The 22,162-nt window shown below is 41.7% G+C and overlaps 1 protein-coding gene across 1 annotated transcript in view; it reads left to right on the top strand.

The window, feature by feature from the left end:
• LHFPL1 (LHFPL tetraspan subfamily member 1) overlaps positions 1–22,162 on the top strand; it is a 91,267-nt gene that overhangs the window by 1,658 nt on the left and 67,447 nt on the right. The window contains exons 2-3 of the mRNA XM_090264746.1: positions 4,298–4,936; positions 14,913–15,011. Coding sequence (XP_090120872.1) covers positions 4,555–4,936; positions 14,913–15,011 — 481 coding nt within the window. The 5' untranslated portion in view covers positions 4,298–4,554. The remainder of the gene's footprint in view (positions 1–4,297; positions 4,937–14,912; positions 15,012–22,162) is intronic.

Raw genomic sequence — 22,162 nt, forward strand, 5'->3', positions numbered from 1 at the left:
TCATATACAGCTTAGTTGGGTTTCCTGCCTCATAGTTGGAAGTGATTTCTACCCATGATCTGTACTAGAATGACTACCATATCTCTAAAATTAGTGAACATTAGTCTTTAGTAAGGACCATAAATTCAGAACAAACTTCATGCTTCCAACTTGGTTGCCAGTTCTTTCTGGACACACTCACTGTATCTCATATAACCACTCTCAGAAACAGTCATGTGACTCATTTAGGAGATGGAAAAACTAAGGGATGAGGAACCATCCAACACTAAAGAGAGAGGGTCAATAACAATTCTATCAATGCTTGGTTATTGAGCCTATTAGCAGAACCACCAGATTCTTGGTTTCTGATGTCCAGTGTAGCTAGACATTCCAGGACAGGTAAACAAAGCTATTGCATATATGAACTATATGATAAGAATAATGATAGAATGAAGTATAGCATTATGTGTGATTTTTATTTATGTGAGTGCAAAGACTTGGCTACTGCCTGGGATTGAATATGAAGTGTTTTGGAGGGGCAAAGGAAAGTTACTCCATTTCAAACAATGCAGGAACTAAAAGCATTTACTTAAATGCACTTCCCTGTCTGGCGAAGGTGAACACGTAGTGATGTGCATGCACAGACTCCACATGGCCCATTACCTCTCTATCCAGTCATAGAAGAAGGTGGGCTCGGGTTTATTTTGTGTTCAGTAAATATTAAGCCTTTGGATCTCTTGAGAGTTCCTCCTTAACAGCATGAGGTCAAGTCTGTGATTTACAAAGGTTTACATTCAAAATATACAGGCTTTATTCCTCCATTGTTTAACTCCATGGCCACTTTTAACTTTATATTGTTTGAATCCTGCAAAAGAGAACATTAGTAACTTGTCTGTGGCAGTGATTTTTAACCTGCTATCATTCATTGATGATGCTGGCTCCTAAATAGCATGACTAACACCTCTAAGTTTGGGACATTCCTAGTTTTATCACTGAAATTCCCACATCCTAGGGAACCCTTTAGTCCCAGGCAAACTGGCATGGTTGGTCACCCTAGTCCTAAATTAAATAGACAATGAGTTTTTCCTGATATTGAAAGTATTTAATTTAAATTTTGAAAACCAAAAAGTTTTTCTAAAGCTAAGTGTATTTAATTTAAACTGAATTTTGTGATTCTTCCTTCCCAAATCTTGGCTTTAAAATACCACTTAAAATACCATTTTAAAAATAAAATTATGGTGAAAGTAGTTGGTAGTGTTGTCATATTTTTATTAGAGTATTATTGACATATAATATTATATTAGTTTCAGGTGTACAGCATAGTGATTCTACATTTATGTATCTTATAATTACCAAAATATGTCTAGTAATCATCTGTCACTATACAATATTATTATTATATTATTGACTATATTCCTTGTGCTGTACATTACATCTCCATGACTTATAACTGTAAGTTTACACCTTTTATTTCCCTTCACCTTTTTCACCCATCTCCCCACTCCTGCCCTCTTTCAACCATCACTTACTTCTCTATATCTATGAATCTTTTTCTGTTTTGTTTTGTTTCTTCATTTGTTTTGTTTTTTAAGTACTTATAAGAAATCATATGGTATTGGCCATTCTCTGTATGACTTACTTCACTTAACCTAATGCCCTCTACATCCATCCATGCTATTGCAAATGCAAGATTTCATTCTTTTTTATTGCTAAATAATATTCCATTGTGTATATGTGTATGCATATATATGTGTATATATATCACATCTTATTTATCTAATAGATGAAGTATTGCTAAAGTATTGTAGTTTTTTAGATAGCTTGATTTGTCACAGATTATGATAATCTTATGTCAGAACCCCTCTTCTTATTTCTAGTATAGTTTAAGTACCACTTACTGATATAATTTCTTTCTCTGCTTTAACTTCTCTGCCCTTCTACTGGTTCTCATAATGGGACTTTTGATCTCAAGGTGATGGCATTCATGAGGGACATATGGGGTTAGGTCTGAATACAATTTCTGAGCTTGAAACAACTTATGTTCCCATTCTGCTGGTTTCCACATTGCTTAGAGAAAGCGGTCTTCCTTCTACCATCCCTGTCTCCCCTCTTAATTCTTTCCCCATTCTTAAACATTTTCTTGAAATCCTGGGTGGGAGACCACAGAGGCTTTTAACTGTAATGTTTTGAGGGTTACCAGAAAGAATATGTAGGAAGGTTGCAGGTGAAAGAAAAGTGCAAAATGATGGCTCTGTCATTGAATTACTGGGTAATCTTGTGCAAGTCACTTAGCTTTCTGACTCTCAGTTCTCTCATTTGTAAATTGGAGTTAACACCGTTCTTACCAACCTAAGGAGATTGTTAGGCAGAGCACAAGAAATAAGGGACTTGGAAGGGACTGTGACGATGCAGTCACAGAAGTTTATCAGCTTGTTTCCTTTCATGCTCTGGGCTGGGCTTATTCACCATAAGAGAGGGCTGCTTGCACTTTTCATAATATTACCAACTCTACTATAACAAGCAGTGGTATTACCTCATTGTGGGAAGGCGTACTTGCTTTCTAACAGCAATTACTCAAAATGAATTCCACTTCTCTTGTTGGCTTTCAACCCCTCATCACATCTTTCTCTCATTTCCCCCACTCTCAGGCACAAAGCCTCATTCCCAGGGGACCAGTTCAGGGCACTTTCTTCCCAAGCCCTAACATTCCAAAGTAAGCACCTGCAATTTATGATCTCCGCTCCCTTTCTGCACAAAACACATAGCACACAATACATATGTATCAAGAGAGGAATTGCAGTGGAGTGAAAACAGAGCATTATACTAAGACTGAAATAACTGGGCTCTGGTCTGGCCTGTGTACCTCACTAGCCCTTTACCCTTGTGTAAATCACTTCCTCTCTGTATTCCCATCTGTAAGTGATGGGGGGGGTGTGGTAGAAAAGTGCTGGCCTAGGAATCTGCAGATCAGGTTTCTTATTCTGGTGTTGTTCCTTGCTAATTTACTCTGTGAGTTGGGAAAAATCACATCCCCCTTTACCAGCCCATACTCCTCCATATGTAAAACAAGAAGGTTGAATTAGGTGATTCATTAAGGTCCCTGCCAGCCATGAAATTGGATGTTTTTGTGAAATGAGTTTCATTAAATAAAGATTGCTTGAAGTGCCTACTCTGTGCAAGGCACTGTATGATGGTGGTTGTGAAAGGTGTTGTGGTTGAGCACGGTCCCTGAGACCCTGAGTACAGTTGCTGCTTGCTCCTGTCACGGAGTGACCCTGGAGAACCAGTTCCTGTACTTTTCTTGCCTTAGATCACCCACACTTGAACCCTTCTCCCACCACCTATAACTTCAACCAGTAATGGAGAAGCTTTTGAAACATACTCTACCATCTGCCTGCTGGAAATATTCACAGTGCTGTCAGCAGTGTGGGCTCTGGCTTCTCTAATCAAGAAACAGTCCATCAATCAATGGCAGATTAATGGAGTTGGGAGGAAAGTGATTGATTTTTGACAGAGGGGTCTGTGAAAGTCATTTGTGAGCTCAGCTGAGAAGATTAGATCCAAAACGACTCTCAGCATCTTGAATCTGAGATAACTTGCTCCAAACACATCATCTTGAAATGTCCTTATAGCTACATATATGTTCCTACTTCCAGGCAGGGGGTACCTGATCTATTTCATAAAGATGAACTTTCTTGATTATTTTAAGCAAAGGAAGAGACAGCTTTTCTTAGTAAGCTAGTCTAGAGTTAAACAACCACTGCTTAGAGAGTTACCTCACATTTTAATTTTGGGAGAAAGTCACTGAGTGGTGCTTACTTAGTTATAAGCATAGAGTATGAGACTAGGCACCCCTTGTTTTATTCTACCCATTTCAACCTGGCTGGTATATCCCTATGAAAAGCCAACATGAATACACTATTGCATATCTTACCTAGTTCAATTCCATGGTGAGCTCTTCTTTCCTCTTCCCTCTTCTATTAGGGGCAGGCCCTGTGAGTTGTCTTCTTTCTTTCTTTGCTCACTGAAAACAACTTAGTTCCTGACTCTCTTGAGATATCACTTCGTTCTAAGTCTCCAAGTCAGCAAAGCCATTCCACTGGAAGCTGGAGGCCCTCCGGGCAGCCTGGGTTTCATTCAGTCTTCCCTCTAGCCACTTGTTCCATGCTGTATGTCAAGAGTTAAATGCTGTCAGATCAGGCTGCATTTGAGTTGGCAGAGAAGTCACTAATTCAGTTCTATGGTTTTGTTTTTTTTTTGTTTTTTTTTTTTTTTTGGTTTATTTTTTTTGTTGTTGTTGTTTTTTTTCTCATTGCAGCCTAGAGACCATAGAAATCTAAGTCAGGCAGATGGAAAGAAAGATGGGAAAAATGCTGGAAAGCAGAATGCCATAAGGACACAAATGGTCCTTGAGAGAATAACCTTATCCAGAAACAAGGGCCAAATGGTCCATAAATGAATCCCAGGACTGACCAGCGAGATGAAAAATAGCCTGATGGAGCCTACGTGATAACTTTCTGTATTTGGTGCTGTGACCCAACTCATTTCCCAATACCTGCAGGGAAATCCGGGACCATGAGGAGCAGCCTGACACTGGTGGGGACCCTCTGGGCCTTTCTGTCCCTTGTTACTGCTATGGCCAGTTCTACCAGTTACTTCCTGCCTTACTGGCTCTTTGGATCCCAGCTGGGGAAACCAGTGTCATTCAGCACATTCCGGAGGTGCAACTACCCTGTGCAGGGAGAAGAGAACAGCCTGATCATGGTGGAAGAGTGTGGGCGCTATGCCAGCTTCAGTGCCATCCCAAGCCTTGCATGGCAGATGTGCACAGTGGTGACAGGTGCCGGCTGTGCTCTCCTGCTCCTGGTGGCATTGGCTGCAGTCCTGGGCTGCTGCATGGAGGAGCTCATCTCCAGAATGATGGGACGTTGCATGGGAGCAGCACAGTTCATGGGAGGTAAGACATAAGACATTATTGCTGGGATTGAGTAGGCTGGGGAATTTTGGGGAGGGCAGGGAGGAAGTGGGAAGTGGTAACTTACGGGAAATCCATTCTCACCCCCTTATGTCTATCTCTAAGGCTATAAAAATGGACTCCATTTAAACAGTCTAGGACTCTCTATAAACTGCAGTCTACACAGGAAGGCTGTATTCATAGTCAAATTGGTTAGAAGGCAGTTGATATCTGGTTTGTTTGTTTGTTTGTTTGTTTTCATCCTCCATTTTCATCACCTTCTTCTGCCTGCTGGCCATTTATTCAAGAATATTATCCATGTTTACTTTCCAGGGGCAGCAACATACATTATAATATTACTGCTTCAAAATAAACTTGGCCTTTAAAAGCCCTGATCTCAGAGGACAGTGATCTAATAAACACATACACACAAATGCTAATTACTAACAAGAGTTTAATGTAAAGCCCTCACCAAAGAAATACATCTCTAATAGTGAAATTCTAGGTACCAAACAGTCTGTAGGTAACTGCTTATTTGGCCCATATCTAAGGCTAGCTCTGTCTGGTAGCCATTAACAGTCTATCCTGATTTCTTATGGCTCTGTCCCATCCTCTAACCATCTAAATTAGTGTAGGTAAACTGGGATGCTGACACTGTATAAATTGGCTAGGAAATACTAAATGTAAAATGGCAACCTGCAGGAAGGCAACGAGAGCCATTTAACTTGAATTATATGAGGGGGGAAAGCAAGTTTAAATGAACAGGCAAATATATGTATGAATATGTGGGCTATATTTTACACTTGGATTAGACACTGGAAAAAAGTGCTGATAGAAGCTATATGGTGAAGTATGATGTTGTTGCTCATGAAGTTTTGGAATAATTATTCAATTCATTATCATTATCTCCATTAGCAATACAGTGTGGGTAACTGGAGCCAAGAAATTTGGATCCCACTTCTGGCTCTTCCAATAAGTTGTCCTGTGACCATGGGCAAAGGAGAATAACTCCTCCTGTGTTCACTTCCTTTCTTTCCTTGAATTTGTCCACTGTCAAGATAGCCCAGATAGCCCATTTCTTTACTCTCTCTAATGATTAAGTTCAGGTGGTCTTGGGGTGAGATGAAAGGAATGAGCTGAGACAGTGGTTCTCAACAGGGGTTGAGTTTTCACCTCCTCTTCTTGGGGATATCTAGTAATGTTTTGAGACATATTTGGTTATCATGATTTGAGGAGGGTGCTACTGGCATCCACTAAGTAAAAGCAAAGGATACTGTTGAATACCCCACAGTGCTCAAAAATAAGACACCTATCCTTTCTCAGCAACAAAGATGTATCTGGCCCAAAATCTCAACAGTGCCAAAGTTGGGAAACCCTGAGCTAGTGTATCATAGTTTCCTGGTCTGCTTATGAAAAGCACTGGATTCTTTTTGTTGAATTACAGTTAAGGTGATGTTTCCAGATTCTTTTTTCCTCAGACTCATTGTAAAGGTTTTAAATTTGAATCAACATTCTAGCTTACCTTATCTCTGAAATTTTCTGCTCTTCAGCTACTAATTATTTTCTAGCCCCATTGGGAAGTCATTAGATTGTTTCTTTCTTCCCCTTGAAAACTGTGGTATAGAACAAGTCACTAAGGCTAGTGTAAGCCAGTGACTTAATCCCCCTTTAGAGGCTGCCTGGATATCACAAGTAAACCTTAGAGAGGCTCACCTTTCACTTATCTGAAGAGTGGCCCTTGAAACTCATTTACAGCTCCAGGGCCCAGCTCAGTGTCAGGGACAAAACAGGTTTTTAATAACTGTAGAAAGAATGATCACATGCCTAAGGCAATGTCTAGTATCTGTTGGGGTAAGATGGACATATGAGAGTTGGGTTCATTCACATCCTTTCCTTTCCTTCCAGGCTTCCACTCAAGGGTGTTAACATTCTGAGTTAACTTTTTTCCTGACTTGAGAGTGACAAGTGAACCTCTCTTGCAATTCTAAGAATTTCTGGCAGACAGTGAGGAAGTGCTAACTGGTAAGAATCAGAAGTTGAGTAGCAATAGCTTCCATCAGACTCTAAGAATTAACAGTGGCTCCTACTCCCAGCTTGCATCCTATCTTGGGCTTTGCTGAGACTTTTACAAAAACCTTATGTTTCTCTATATGACATATTTTAGTTGAATCCGCCTCCTAAGTCTAAAAACTCAAAGAAAATTGTTGAGAGAAGATGTGGGAAAATAACGAAAATTTATACACACATGGACTGAGTGTGCAAGAACTTTGAGTGGCAGGTGTCATACAGGGAAGTCAAAATAATGCCATTTTCATCTCATATTATGCTGTCATTCTATATCCTTCATTGACCCTTGCTCATATGAACATCATCATAGTATTTACACTTAGATGAAGGTCTTTATAATTCAAGAATGAAATGCCATTTTACAGTAGTCATGGAAAGAGTCAAGATTCAAGATGTATTGTAAGGTTTATCCCTGGGCAAGGGAATGATATTGGACAAATAGCTAAATTTCCACAGCTTCCACATCTGTAACACCAATCAACTAATAGTCATTACCACCTCCATTTTAGAAATTTATGCCTGTTAAAGTTGCATCAGATGTGAAGAAATAGTGAAGACTGATTGGATATATCATATTTTCTAGGAGTCCTTGGCACATGACCATTACTCAAGGCTCTTTAGACATCTCAGGTCTGACCTCTCAGAAATGGTCTCAACCAGTGACAGACAGCCAAGCCTGAACAGCATTCTAAACTCCACGGATAAAAGACAGGAGAGAAAGAGCTGTGGGGGTTTAGTTTAAACTTATTGTTCAGCTGAGGGGAATTGATTTTGTTGCTCCCAGCTTGGCTGATTCTCAGCAGCTAGTGCATTAACTGAAATACATTAGGGGGAGGAGCCAACTTGTTTCAGGACTGGTTTATCTCTGCCAGATCCCAAACCACTGAAGAGATGGAGTATCCATTAAGAACTATCTCCTCCCCTTACTTGATTCTTGTTCCCCAGTTAGGCGGCTTCCCACAGAGATGAGCGGTGGGAAGTGGAAGAGACAGGAAGAAATAAAGCTCTGCTTGACTGAGTCATACTCAGCAAGGTGACCTGATTGGGCCCTTGGGTCCCATTTGCTCCACCTGCAGCTGATCCAGCTGGACAAGCTTAGGGTACAGAGAAACTTCCATTGGGACCTTCATGCCCTGCTTCAACCGGTGAAGGAAACATCTGGCCAGGAGATTATTTCAACCCTGGGGATTCTGAGGTTTCCAACCAGCTGGCCCCCAGCCCCTGAGAAGAGGGTCATTATTCACATTCCCCTGTGTGTGTGTGTTTGTGTGTATATTCAATACAAGATACCTGTGAACTGTCCTCTATCTTCAGTGACAGCTAAATAAAGAAGAAATAGGTAATAAATAAATATAAGGAACTTCTTGGCAGAAAAGAGTGTAAGATCTTGGATCAGGTTACTTGAGGGAGGCCAATAATCTTTCTAGATTAGGGAATGTATCAGAATCACATAGAGTGCTTTAAAAATGTGGACTCCACAACTCTCCAGTCCTCTTTCCCATTTTAATATACACAGCAATAGGTGGAAGGCTCTGTGTTTTGAAAAATCTCCTTAGTGATTCTGATGTGTATACTATGTTCCCTTTCCCCAACCCAAGTGAGAACCACCACCCTGCATATGCCTGTAATGTTAAGGGGATCAAATGTAATACACTCAGACAGGTACCAGTGTTTTTCTCCATATAGGGTCTTAATGCTACATGCTTTAAGCTGTATAAAAACTGCCACTAGAAACAGATCACTGAGAACTTGATTTGGCGAAAAAGTGCTATTTTTCTAAAAACCATTATCTTCTTGGGAAACTATTCATTTCATGAAAAGTCCTCCAGAGTTTCAGCAGGCATCATTTAACTTATCCTCACTAAACTGAACAAGGATTATAAAAATGACTTTCCACTCAGTGAAAATGGTATTCAAAGAAGTTAACCTGCTAGCAATGACTCATGTAGCAAATTAAGTAGAGAATATGGTTCAAGGCTTCTGACTCTTAGCTCTGGGCTTTATGCACTGGTGCCATTGATTTTTCTTTTTCCCTTTGGAGAAAAAAATGCTGTTTCAGTGTTTTTCAGAGTGATCAAGGAACCATTTGTGTAAGTATTACCTGGGGTGCTTGTTAATGCAGATTCCTTAGGACCATTCTAATACTACTGAATCAGAACTGATGTTTGGCACTCTCCGTTTTATACAGCCTCTCATGCTAATTTATTTTTGAAGCTACAGTATGAAATATTTCTGATGTATGTACCACTTAGCTGAAGAAATGGAGTATTACCAATACAACTGAAATCTCCTTTTATACCCCTATCACATTCCCTTGCCCCTACAACAAACATAACTACTGTCTTGGATTTGTTATTTATCACTCCCCAGCAGACTCCAATACACACTAAAATTTGAGAACCTCTGCTCAGTTTTTTTATACTGTTGCTTTTTAAATTGAATTCCCTTTTCTTCCATGTCTGTGTGAACCTAAATGTCTATCTCTCAAAGGCCAAGTCAAATGCAAATTCCTTGTGAAGCCTCCCCTGATCTACTTTAGAAATCTCTAGCAGAAGTGAACTGTCTTATAACTCTAACTGAAAATATTAGGTCCAAAGAATGGGAGTTGAGTGAGGGAGTTCACACTGAAGGGAAAACTGAGAAATAGCTGTAAGATAGATACAAATTTTCTACTGTGTTTGAGTTGAACTTGCTACAGGATCAATAAGTTGAAGAAATTAATAACAAACTCATATTAGGCTTCTGCTCAGGATAGTAAATTCAAAGTACTAATAACCATATTTGGACAGATATTTATGGATGGGGTGGGGTGTGTAACAAAATGGCTGCCCACTCAAAAGTTACACTTTTGTAAGTAGGGTTTCAAATTCTGTTTGAGATTGTGTGCCTGATATTTTGTATAGGTATTAAGGTTGCTACAAGGGTTGAAGTTGAGTAGTGTCCAACTCTGGGCTTCTGCTTGGTCAAAGAAGTGAATTCAAACTATAGCAATCATGTTTGGGGAGAATATTTGGTACATTTTGTGAAAGAAGATTCTTGTGGAAGGAGAAGTTGAGGAAGGGAAACAAGATGGTCACCTGCACATGTATAGTAGGGGAGTGAGGATGGTAACACACTTTAAAGAGCTTTCTTTCCCTTCCTATAGGAAAGTACCCAGCTGAGCATATGCAGTTGAGACAGACTTCTCCAAAGGGTGTGTGTGGTTGGAAGGGCAGTAAAACCGGAATTAGCAATCACACATAGAGAAGTGGGACTCAGAGCTACAGCTTATATGTTGCAAGGCCAGGGTTCCAACTACTCTTCTCTGCTACTAGATCCCCATGCTCCTAATTTTTTTAATGATGTTTTTCTTAAGTGTTGGTATCAGGACCAGATGCATCAGATTGCTAGGGTGCTTTTGAAATGCGTATTCCTGGGCTGCAATTATTGAATTAAATATTTGTGGGTGAGGCCTCCAAGTCTATATATTTCTTAAAAGATTTTTATTTAGTTTTGGAGAGAGGGAAAGGGAGGGAGAAAAAAAAGGGAGAGAAACTTCAATGTGAGAGAGAAACATCAATCAGCTGTCTCTTGCATGTGCCCCAACCAGAGACCAAACCCACAATCCAGGCATGTACCTCAACTGGGAATGAAACCAGAGATTCTTTGCTTTGCGGGAAGGTGCCCAACTTACTGAACCACACTGATCATGGCCAAATCTATATTTTTAATAAGCTCCCACTCTTCCAGAAAGTGGCAGGGACTGGCACTGGCAAATGACTTTTGTGTTGCTATTGAAAATATATCTTCACAATTTGAAATTGATGAGAACTGCTGGGGACAAGTATAATGGAGACTAAATTCTCCTGTGACTTCATGTTTTAAAATATGTCTCCCAGGACATCCTTCTCTAGCTATGATCAAATGTAATGCAATCAGCTGTCAGTTTCAAGTCCAATGTCTTCATGAAGTGTGTGTACAATCTACTGTGCTCACCTGTCTAAAAGGCAGGATGAAGGATGGGGGATGGGAGGAATGGTAAGGCAAGTTTGGCAGAGTATGGAGCCGCAGGCACTACGGCAGAATACATGCCTGGCAGAGATTTCTGATCTCTGGTTGGTGCCTATGAAACACTGCTAAATAACAACTCCAACCAGGCAGATTTTGAATAGAGCCTTATTCAACATTTTTACTTTTCAACTATTTGCTATGAAAACAAAAAAGTGAGGGAAAATATTAGCATAGAGAATATAGGTGAAAAGTGAGAGAAGAGCCATAGGGAAAGGCTACTGTTTAGTAATAATCAACCTTTGTTGAGCACTTTCTATGTGCCAGAAACTTTATAAGCATTATTTCTTGAAACATTCCTGTAAGAAAGAATACAAGTATTTCCATTTTAAAGATGAGGTACCTGAAGTACAGAGAGATTAAATAATTTTCCTAAAGTCACACAGCTTCCAAGTGGCAGAGCTGGAATTTGAACATAGGTATAGACTGACTACAGAACCCATCCTCTCTCTCTTTTTCCCACAGCTTTACTGAAATATAATTGACATATAACATTGTGTAAGTTTAATGTGTACAAGTGTGATGATTTGATACATGTATATACACATATTTTGAAATGATTATCACAGTAAGTTTAGTTAACACATCTATCCCCTCACATAATTCCCTTTTTTTGTGGTGAGAACATTTCAGATCTACTCTCTTAGCAACTTTCAGTTATAAAATACGGTATTGTTCTCTTAAGCCATCATGTTGTGCTCTCTCTCAGGATTTAATGCCTACCAGAAATATTGTTGCTAAAAGGTGGTTATTTCTGGACATCTCTCTCTGGAAAGACAGAACTTCTAAGGGCTGATTATCTCTGTGATTAGTGAGAAAAATGTTGCCAGTGACTGACTATGTAGCCTTGGGTAAATCACTTTTCCTCTCTGGGTCTCAAAATCCACATCTGTAACAGGGAGGGATTAGAGTAGGTAACCTCCAAAGGCCTTTCCCACTCTCAGGTTCTATGATTGTATTGTATATCTAGGATGATCTGCCATCTCTGCTGTGGAGATCTCTTCAGAAGGCTTCCCACTTGGAAGTGCAAGTGAAAGAAGCTGTCTATAAGGTAGGCAGAGCACACTGCAAAACAGATGCATTTATTGAGCACTTATTATATACCAGGTACCAAGGATACATAGTTGAGGATAAATATGGTCCCTCCCTTCAAGAAACACACTCTAGTGAGGGATAGACAACAAACAGTTGTGAAGTATATATATCATAGGATATTTTAATCACATGAATAAGCAAAGGTTGCTACGGGCAGAGAGAGAGAATGTATAACTTTGCCTGGGGGTTGGAAATGGTAAGGAAAACCTTCTTTGAGGTGGTATTCCCTGACCTGAATTCCTTGGCATGGTGAGGTCTGAAAAGCAAGGGGGTTGAAGAATGTGGAAGGTTCCCCTTGCCATGTCAAGGCAGGCATTTGGTCAGCACTGCTTCCTCCTTGAGAAGTCAGAGTTCATGCCAGTCCCAGGGATCTGAATGTTGAGGTTGGAAAGCTGAACTGCTGCTCTTTTATAAACTTGGGTGCTTTTCTTCCTAGTCTGTGTGAGAAAGCTCCCTTTTTATTAATTCTTCCCTCAAAGAGCATATACTGGAAACAGGAAAAGGCTTAGGTTTTATCTCCAATTTTGTCCTTAACCCATTGTACAAACTCTGAATTCATACACTCTGACTCAGACTTCTTCATATCATAGGATTTTAGTTTATGTGTGGTTAAACAAAAAATCAAAAGTGTTGTTCCATTGACACTGGATAAATTCCAGAGCCTAGGAAAGTCTTTGGGTGACCAGTTCCTTTCCCTTTAAGATGATGAGACAGATAAGAATGCATTCCACTGAAGGGAATTTATAACTTTACCTGATCTTTTTAAAAAAGTTTTTAAGCCCTCTCTCACTGTTAGAATGTTCTCTCCATTTTCCTCTTTAAATGCTTCTTTCTAGTTATTAAAGTCTTTCTCTTTTTCTCTGGCCTCATTGAGTATGAAAAGCTGCTTACCATTTTGCAGACATGCTTAGAGTATGTTGAGATTTTCTTCCAGAAGGATTCATCTGAAGGCAAAACGGGCTTATTAGCTTTTCAGAATGTATATGGAATTTTCCCCGCTGAGACAAAATAAATAAAAGGGAGGTCAGCAATCCCTGGAATGGTCTGCCTTTCACTGTCCAGCTAAGCCCTAAAGCTCTGGAACCTGTAAATATGCCATTCATTCATCATTGATCAAACATCTGTTCTCTAGAGGTTCTGTGTTATGTGTTAGTTTGTGCATCCATATTCGTGGCAGGTGGCCACTCTGTGACCTTTGGTGTAGCACTGAAGTTTAGTGTTCTTGTAATTAGGCTCTCCTGGTTACAAGTAGGAGACTCACTTGAGATTTATCAGAGAAAAGGGAGTTTATTGCCCTGGATAGTGTGGCTCAGTGGACTGAGTGCTGGCCTACATATTGAAAGGTCACTGGTTCAATTCCCAGTCAGGGCACGTGCCTGGGTTGCAGGCCAGGTACCCAGCTAGGGGCATGCAAGAGGCAACTGATTGATTGTTTCTCTCACACATCAATGTTTCTCTCCCTCTCTTTCTCCCTCCCCCACCGCTCAAAAAATAAGTTTTAAAAAAATAAAATGAAGTTTATTATAAGGAAAGTGGAATGGAATGCAAAAGTCATTGGGAAGCACTGGATTCTCTCTAGCTCTTTCATGGGCAGTATGGAATTTTTCTTCATGGTATGTCTGCTTCATATTGTTGTATTATCTCCCTCTTCCAGTCAGTTTTTTCAGCTTACCCAAAAGTTATATCTACTCATAACTTTAGATTGAACTTGGCTTCAGCTTGACACAGACTTGATTCTACCTCCTAATATTTTTTTTTCTAAACTTAGTCTCTATCTGCTAACTCAGCATTTCTGTTTCATGATTAAAACTTTAAGAACAAGAGTCTGGCCCAGATCGTATCTTCATGCCAAGTTATGATGTCACCCATTACTGGCCAGCCAATAAATTTTGTTTCTTTGTGTCAGATGTCAATGTTATGTCCAATTCAATGTTACCAAAGGCATAGTGTGGAGCAGGTCAGAGGTTATAAAATATGAACCTAGTCAGCAGCAAGAGCTGTGGATGAGGCGATTTTCCTTAGAAGGCAGTGTTGGCAGGCGCCATATTTGTATTTATGGTAGGAAGGGTAAGGTTATCACTAAGATCTCACAAAGTTTCCCTGTAGTAACTAAATGATCTAAATAAAATGGAGATGAAGGCAAGGGGCACAGTGGAAGGTACTGGAAGCTAAAGAAAGAAGACATGTTTAGCATGAATTTGGAATGATTTCTCAGAAGAAATAAAAGTATTTCTGGAAGAGGGAGTGTGGTGCCCCGCTCACCAGGAGAAGCATATGTAACATATATGCTTTCTGCAGATCTCAGTCTGGCATCTGATTCCAAGTTATAGAAATCATGACCTACCTTAAACTACTAGGGACTTACTTGACTCCTAGAAAATGCTAATTTTTTAGGAAACAGTTGTAGTGTCTATATTGCTATTCTTTGTAAATCAGACCAAGATAGAAGAGAGTTCTGGTTGGAAAGGCCACCTTATCTTTGTAAGTCATTGTCAAAAACATTTCAGCTATAAAAATTACATTGTCCTGCCTCAAGTCCCAATACATTCCTTTATAAGTTGTCCTCTCTACTACCTACTACATCTCACCACCTATGACATTGCAAAGAAATCCTTATGAGTTGGTCGTGTTATAGACATTAGGGTAAAAGGGAGAGGTAAACTCTGAGTAGAGGAGGCAGAATTTGAGCTGAGCTAATCCAGAGGGAATGTTGGGGTGATAGAAGACCTATTATAATTTTTTCTAACTGTGTGTATGTTTTTCTTTCCAGGGCTGCTGATAAGCTCAGGCTGTGCATTATACCCCTTAGGATGGAATAGCCCAGAGATAATGCAAACATGTGGGAATGTCTCCAATCAATTTCAGTTAGGTAAGGTGGCTGGCAGGATGGCAGTGTCAGTTCATCTATTTTTTAAAATTACTTTACCCCATAAAAAGCCTGTGCTTGCTAGTGGTGCTTTCCTGCATCCCTTTCACTGTATTAGCTTGTGAGAAGTAGCGACTTGGCCAGACACATCTGGCCTTGCTAACTCACAAGGAGTGGACATAAATTTCACTTCCTTAACTATTTTTCTCCACACCCTTTATGTATTTTTACCCAAAGGCCTGTGACCAGTTTGCATCAACCCTATATACAAAGGGATTTCAAATGTTTAGAGACTAATGATCCGTCGTCCTCTGAATAAACCCTAGATCCTATTAGTATTTTCTTCTAGGCACTGTTTTCCAAATATAAATCAACATTATCTCTTCTCACTCTCCACTGAGGATATAGCAAAAAGTAATTTGGTTTGCATCATCTATTAGGAGCCTAGATTAAGTATTGTGAATTGTTACTGGCATGATACTACAGGCACTGTTACATTGTTCATCATCATCATCATCGGCAGCCGTCCGTCTCGAGAGACGATGGCGTAGCTTCTTGAGAGTCTATCTGCACCGCCGAGAATGGCTGTGCAGTCCGACTCGGGAGTGACAATCCCTGCCGCACTTGTTGCAGGTGAAGGCAGATGGCTGTTGTTGCTGCTGTAGACGCTGCTTCTGCCTCGATCTTTTCTGGACCGCCTCCTCGTTGCGCACAGCCTCTGCGCGTGACGTACCTTGCCTGACCGCGAGTCTCCAGGCTAGGCGGTCGTCTGCTTGAACTTCCCATGTGTTGAGATTTATGGAGCATTGTGTCATATCCTTTTTGCAGATGTCTTTGAACCGCAGTTTTGGGCGCCCTGTCATCCTCTGGCCTTCTGCTAGCTCGCCGTAGAGGAGGTCTTTGGGAATACGGCCTGCATCCATTCTTTTGACATGGCCGAGCCACCTGAGGTGTCTCTCACTGAGAACTGCATGCAAACTGCTCATGTTGGCTCACTTCAGCACCTCGGTGTTGGGAACCTTATCCTGCCAGGCGACATGCAGGACGCGTCACAGGCACCTCATGTGGAAGCTGTTGAGTTTCCTTTCGTGCCTTGCGTAGGTGGTCCACGTCTCGCTGCCATAGAGGAGAGTGCTGAGTACGCAGGCTTGGTAGATGCGCAGTCTGGTTTTCTCAGTGAGGCTGGAATTGTTCCACACTCGCCAGTTCAGTTTGGCCATAACTGTGGCTGCCCTGGCGATTCTCCGGTTGACCTCCAAGTCAACTGACAGAGAGCTCGAGATGGTGGACCCGAGGTAAGTGAAGTCGTTGACAACCTCCAGGGTGTATCCGTCGATAGTGATGCATGGGGGAGTCCCCGTGCCTTGAGCCATAACATTTGTCTTCGTCAGGCTGATGGCTAGTCCGAACTCCTTGCATGCGTGGGAAAGGCAAGTGACTAGCTGCTGGAGTCCCTCTTCGGAGTGTGATGTCAAAGCTGCATCGTCGGCGAAGAGCATCTCACGGATGAGCACCTCTTTGACTTTGGTCTTGGCTTGTAGACGGGCCAGGTTGTAGAGCTTGCCATCGGATGTGGTGTGAATGAAGACACCCTCGCTGCAGTCCTTAAAGGCGTATTGGAGGAGCATGGAGAAGAAGATTCCGAACAGCGTAGGCGTGAGGACGCAGCCCTGCTTTACTCCGCTGCTGACTGGGAAGGCCTCAGAGGTTGCGCCGTTGTAGGACACCGTGCTGTGCATGTTGTCGTGAAAGGACATGACCACAGCAAGCAGATGTGGTGGACAGCCAATCTTCCGTAGCAAGCTGAAGAGTCCGCTTCGACTGACCAGATCAAACGCCTTCGTGAGGTCGATAAAGGCGAGGTAGAGTGGTTTATGCTGCTCGTGACACTTCTCCTGCAGCTGGCGTAGGGAGAAGATCATGTCCACTGTTGATCGGCCAGCTCTGAAGCCACACTGGGACTCTGGGTAGACGCGGGAAGCAAGGGTCTCCAGGTGGGCAAGAGCGACCCGGGTGAATACTTTGCCGATGACGCTGAGGAGAGAGATGCCCCGGTAGTTGTTGCAGTCGCTGCGGTCTCCTTTGTTCTTGTACATGGTGATAATGTTGGCGTCTCTCATATCCTGGGGGATGTAACCCTCCTTCCAGCAGAGACAGAGTAGATGGTGGAGCGGCTGTAGCAGGACTGGTTTCCCGCTCTTTAGGATTTCTGGAGGGATTCCGTCGCTTCCTGGTGCTTTCCCGCAAGCGAGGCGGTCGATGGCTTTGCCGAGCTCTGCCGCAGTAGGTGGGGTGTCTTGCACCTCCATGACTGGTAGGTCTGGGATGGCGTTAAGAGCAGTGTCTGTTACGGCGTTCCTCGTTGAGTACAGCTCGAGGTAGTGCTCGGTCCACCACTGCATTTGCTGTTCCTGGTCAGTGATGACCTCACCTGTCTTGGACTTAAGGGGGGCGATCTTGGAGGGGATTGGGCCTGTTGCCTTCTTGATACCCTCATACATTCCTCGTGCGTTGCCTATATCGGCGGCTTCCTGGATGCTTCTGCACAGGTTTAGCCAATAGGTGTTGGCACAGTGGCGGGCGGTCTTCTGGACTTTGTTCCTGGCAGCCCGTAGAGCTTGAAGTGTACTGGGAGTGGGCGTGGCCTTGTAAGCCAGTAGGGCCTTCCTCTTAGCCTCGATCACGGGTTCCATTTCTTCCCAGTAAGCCTCGTACCAGTCAGCGTTCTTCCGCTCTTTCTTCCCGTAAGCAATAATGGCGGAGTTGTATATGGCGTCGCGGAGACGTGGCCAATTGGATTCGATAATGTCATCTGCCGCCATTCCCTCGCCGAGTGCATCCTCCATCCTGTTGATGAATTGCTGGGTCTTAACTGGGTTGCTGGCACAACTGGTGTTGATGCGTGGGCAACCCTTCATCTTGGAGTGGTGCAACCTCTTCGGCATTATGCGCACCTTGCTTACCACGAGGGCATGGTCCGTGTCACAGTCTGCACTGTGGTAGCTGCGGGTGAGGAGAGTGCTGCCAGTATCCGTTCTTCTGGTGATGACGAGGTCAAGCTGGTGCCAGTGGCGGGAGCGGGGGTGCCTCCATGACACCTGGTGGATCTCTTTGCACTTGAAGAATATGTTTGTCACGCACAGGCCGTGGTGACACGAAAGCTCAAGCAGTCGCTGACCATTCTCATTGATCTTTCCTCTCCCAAAGTTTCCGAGGCAGGTGGGCCAGGCCATGTGGTCGGCTCCTACTCTTGCGTTGAAGTCTCCAAGGAGATAAAGAGCGTTACTTCTGGGGATCTTGGATAACGCTTCGTCCAGTGCATGGTAGAACTGTTCTTTCTCTTCGGTGGTGGCGCAGAGGGTTGGGGCATACGCGCTAAGAATGCTGACTGGGCCGAAAGTTGTTGACAATTGCACGGTAAGTAATCTCTCTGTGCCTCCTGTGGGTGGCTCTATGGAGTTAACAAGCGTGTTCTTCACAGCGAACCCAACACCGTGCTGTCTTGGTTGGTCCGGAGACTTCCTTTGCCAGTAGAAGGTGTAGTTGGTTTCTCTGATAATTCTGTTGTCGGCCAACCGGGTCTTCTGTAGAGCCGCAATGTCAATGTTTAGTCGTGCCAGTTCCCTGTCGATGACGGCGGTTTTCCTGGCACCATTGATCCACGGAAGGTCTGCAGTAAGTCCAGGACACATGGTCCTGATGTTCCAGCTAGCGAGGCAAAGAGCTGGAGGCTTCTTTCTTGTTGTTTGCTTGGAATTGCCTGGTGCGAGTGTTTTGTGGCCCACTTTTCAAGAGACGCCTCTCTGATCCCCACGCACCCAGTGGGGAAGGCGAGCCATGGCGAGACGGCACCTAATTGGCTGGGGGCTGCCCAGCTTGAGGCGTGCGGTAGCTGTCCAGTGAGGTGCGATGACCTCTCCCACCGTCAGAGGAGACCCCTGGCGCTCGTTTCCTTCGCCAATCGGATGAGCTTATAACCGGTATCTGTCTCCTCCCGTGTTGAATCGACATCTTGCGATGACGCTGGAGTGTCCTCTCCAGTGAAGCTACAAAGCCTGGGCAGGGTGATATGGAGGGCCAGCTGTTGCCCATGAAGCAGACCCCCCCTCTCTTCACAGCTGAAGGATCCAAGGGGAAAGACAGAGTCAATACAGCTTGGCTTCAGGTGCGCCGCAGGAGTTGCCGGTGTTGACTACAACATCAAACTGCCTTAGGGACTCCGGCTCCGGATTTTCTGTCGGGGTTTACTCCCTTAGCCTTTCCCCTGAAGAGGTATGCCGCAAGGCAGCGGAGGTTTGGAGTCAGAGTTTCCCTTCTCCTTAGCCTTTCCCCTGAAGAGGTATGCCGCAAGGCAGCAGAGGTTTTTTCGAGTCAGAGTTTTCCTTCTCTGGTGTGCCCTGACTGGAAGATCGAACCAGCGACACTTAGCTCGCAGGCCGACGCTCAATCCACTGAGCCAAACCAGTCAGGAGGAGTTACATTGTTACTGTCATGTTAATGGCAAGAACTGTTAAATATCAGGAGTTACAGAAATAGCTCTGGACTCTTCTATGATTGCCAGCTCTCACTGAGATTGGCTTAAATTCACTGCTGTGAATTGGGAATATTTTATACTTTAACGGGAAGACTTCAAAATATTTTCCCAACCTACCATGATAGAAGAGAGTAAGAAGAGAAGTGTTTAATTTTCCTTGAGTATTCTCAATCGTAGGAGAGAACTTTGGAACAATAAGGCCACCCATCTCCTATAGCTTATGCGCTATTGCTTCGCTTTCTCTCTGTTGCCTCAGATTGTTTTTTGCCTCACCTGAACAATTTTGGGAGGAAGGAGTTGGTCACTGTACTAACACATGAGGAAAAGGCTATAAAGAAGATATGACAAGAGCGTAAGCAAGCTACTGGTCCTGCTAGCTGGAGTAGAGAAAGATAAAAATTTCGCACATTTCTTCTACTTGGTTGTTAGATCTATAATGCTACTTTAAAAAAAGTTTTATTGATATATAATTCACATACCATAAAATTTTCCCTTTTAAAGTGTACAATTAGTGGTTTTCAGTGTATTCACAAGGTTGTACAATCATCACGACTATTCAATTTCAGAATATATTCATGACCCCAAAAGAAACCCCTTATCCATTAGCAGTCACTCTCGATTTCCCCCTGAGCCCACCCCCTAGCAACTACTATATAGATTTGCTTATTCTAAACATTTCATGTAAATGGAATCATATATTATGTGGCTTTTTGTGTTTGGCTTCTTTTACTTAACATAATGTTTTCAAAGTTCATCCACATTGTAGCATGTATTAGTACTTCTGCTTTTCATGGCTGAATAATATTTTATTGTATGGATATAACATATTATATTTATCTACTCACCAGTTGATAGATACTTGGGTTTTTCCACTTTTGCACTATTATAAAGAATAATGCTATGAGTATTTTTGTACACATTTTTCTATGCATATATTGTTTCATTCTCTTGTGTATGTATCAAGCTGCAGAATTGCTGGGTCAAGCAGTGGCTCTGTTTAAGCCTTTGAGGAACTGCCAGGCTATTTTCCAAAGTGACTGCATCACTTTACGTAACCACCGGCAATGTACAAGTGTTACAATGTCCCCATATCTTCACCAATACTTATTTTCTACTTTTTAAATTAATAGCTATCCTAGTGAGTGTGAAGTGATAACTCATTACAATTTTAATTTGCATTTTCCTGATTATGATGGTGTTGAACATCTTCTCATTTACTTATTGGCTATTTCTATATCTTCTTTAGAGAAATGTCTATTCAAAGTCTTTGCCTATTATTTAACTGAATTATTTGCCTTGTTTTGTTATCTGTAAGAGTTCTTTATGGATTCTGGATACTAGACTCTTTCAGATGTGTGATTAGCAAATATTTTTTTTCCATTTAGTTGTTTGTATTTTCACTTCTTTGATGACATCCTTTAAAGTACAAAATTATTTAATATTGATGAAATCCAATTTTATCTATTTTTTTAATTTTGATGTCTGTGCTTTTGATGTAATATCTAAGCGTATATTGCCAAATCCAAGGTCATGAGGACTGTTTCAGCTAATCTTGCATTTTCATGTGAATTTGAGGTTCATCTTGTGAGTTTCTGCACAGAAGCCAGTGGAATTTGGATAGAGATTGTGTTGAACCAATGATTAATTTGGAGAGTATTGGTACTTTAACAATATTAAGTTTTCCAGTCCATGAACACGAGATCATGTTCCACTGAGTAGGTCATCTTTAATTTATTTTGATATTTTGTAATTTTCAGTACACACATCTTATACTTTTGTGAAATACACCCCTAAATATTTTTATTGTTTTTTAATGATATTATAAATGGAATTGTTTTCTTAATTTTATTTTGTGTAGTTCATTGTTATTGTATAGAAATACAAATAATTTTTCTATATTGACCTTGTATTTTGTAATCTTGATAAAGTCATTTATCAATTTTAATGATTTTTTTAGTGGATTCCTTAAGATTTTCTCTATATAAGATCATGTCCTCTGAGAATAGATATAGTTTTACTTCTTCCTTTCCAATATGGATGTCTTTTGTTTCCTTTCCTTGTCTAATTGCCTGGCTAGAACCTCCAGGACAATATTGAACAGAACTTGTGAGAGCAAACATTCTTGTTTTATCCTTGATCTTAGGGGTAAAGCATCCAGTTTTTCACCATAAGTATTAATGTGAGCTATGTGTTTTTCAAAAATCATTTTCATTACATTGAGAATGTTCCCTTCTATCTATTCCTAATGTAAGTGTATTCATAATGAAAGGGTAATGGATTTTGTCAGATGCTTTTCCTTCACCTACTGAGATGATCATAGGAATTTTATTAACTGATTTGATTTTCCTATATTAAACCAACCTTGCATTTGTGGGATAAATTACAGTTGGTCATGCTGTATAATCCATTTCATACTTTGCTGGATTCAGTTTGCTAGTATTTTGTTGAGGATTTTTGTATCTTTATTCATAATGAATAGTGTTCTGTAGATTTCTTATGGTGTGCTTGTTGGACTTTAGAATGAGGGTAATGTTGGCCTCATAGACTGAGTTGGTGTGATTCTACTTTGATTAATGTAAAATGCCAAAGTAGAAAATTAGAGGCATGTTTGCACAGTCAT

Source organism: Furipterus horrens, unplaced genomic scaffold (assembly GCF_987537825.1).
Source record: "Furipterus horrens unplaced genomic scaffold, mFurHor1.1.pri manual_scaffold_17, whole genome shotgun sequence".
NCBI lineage: Eukaryota > Metazoa > Chordata > Mammalia > Chiroptera > Furipteridae > Furipterus > Furipterus horrens.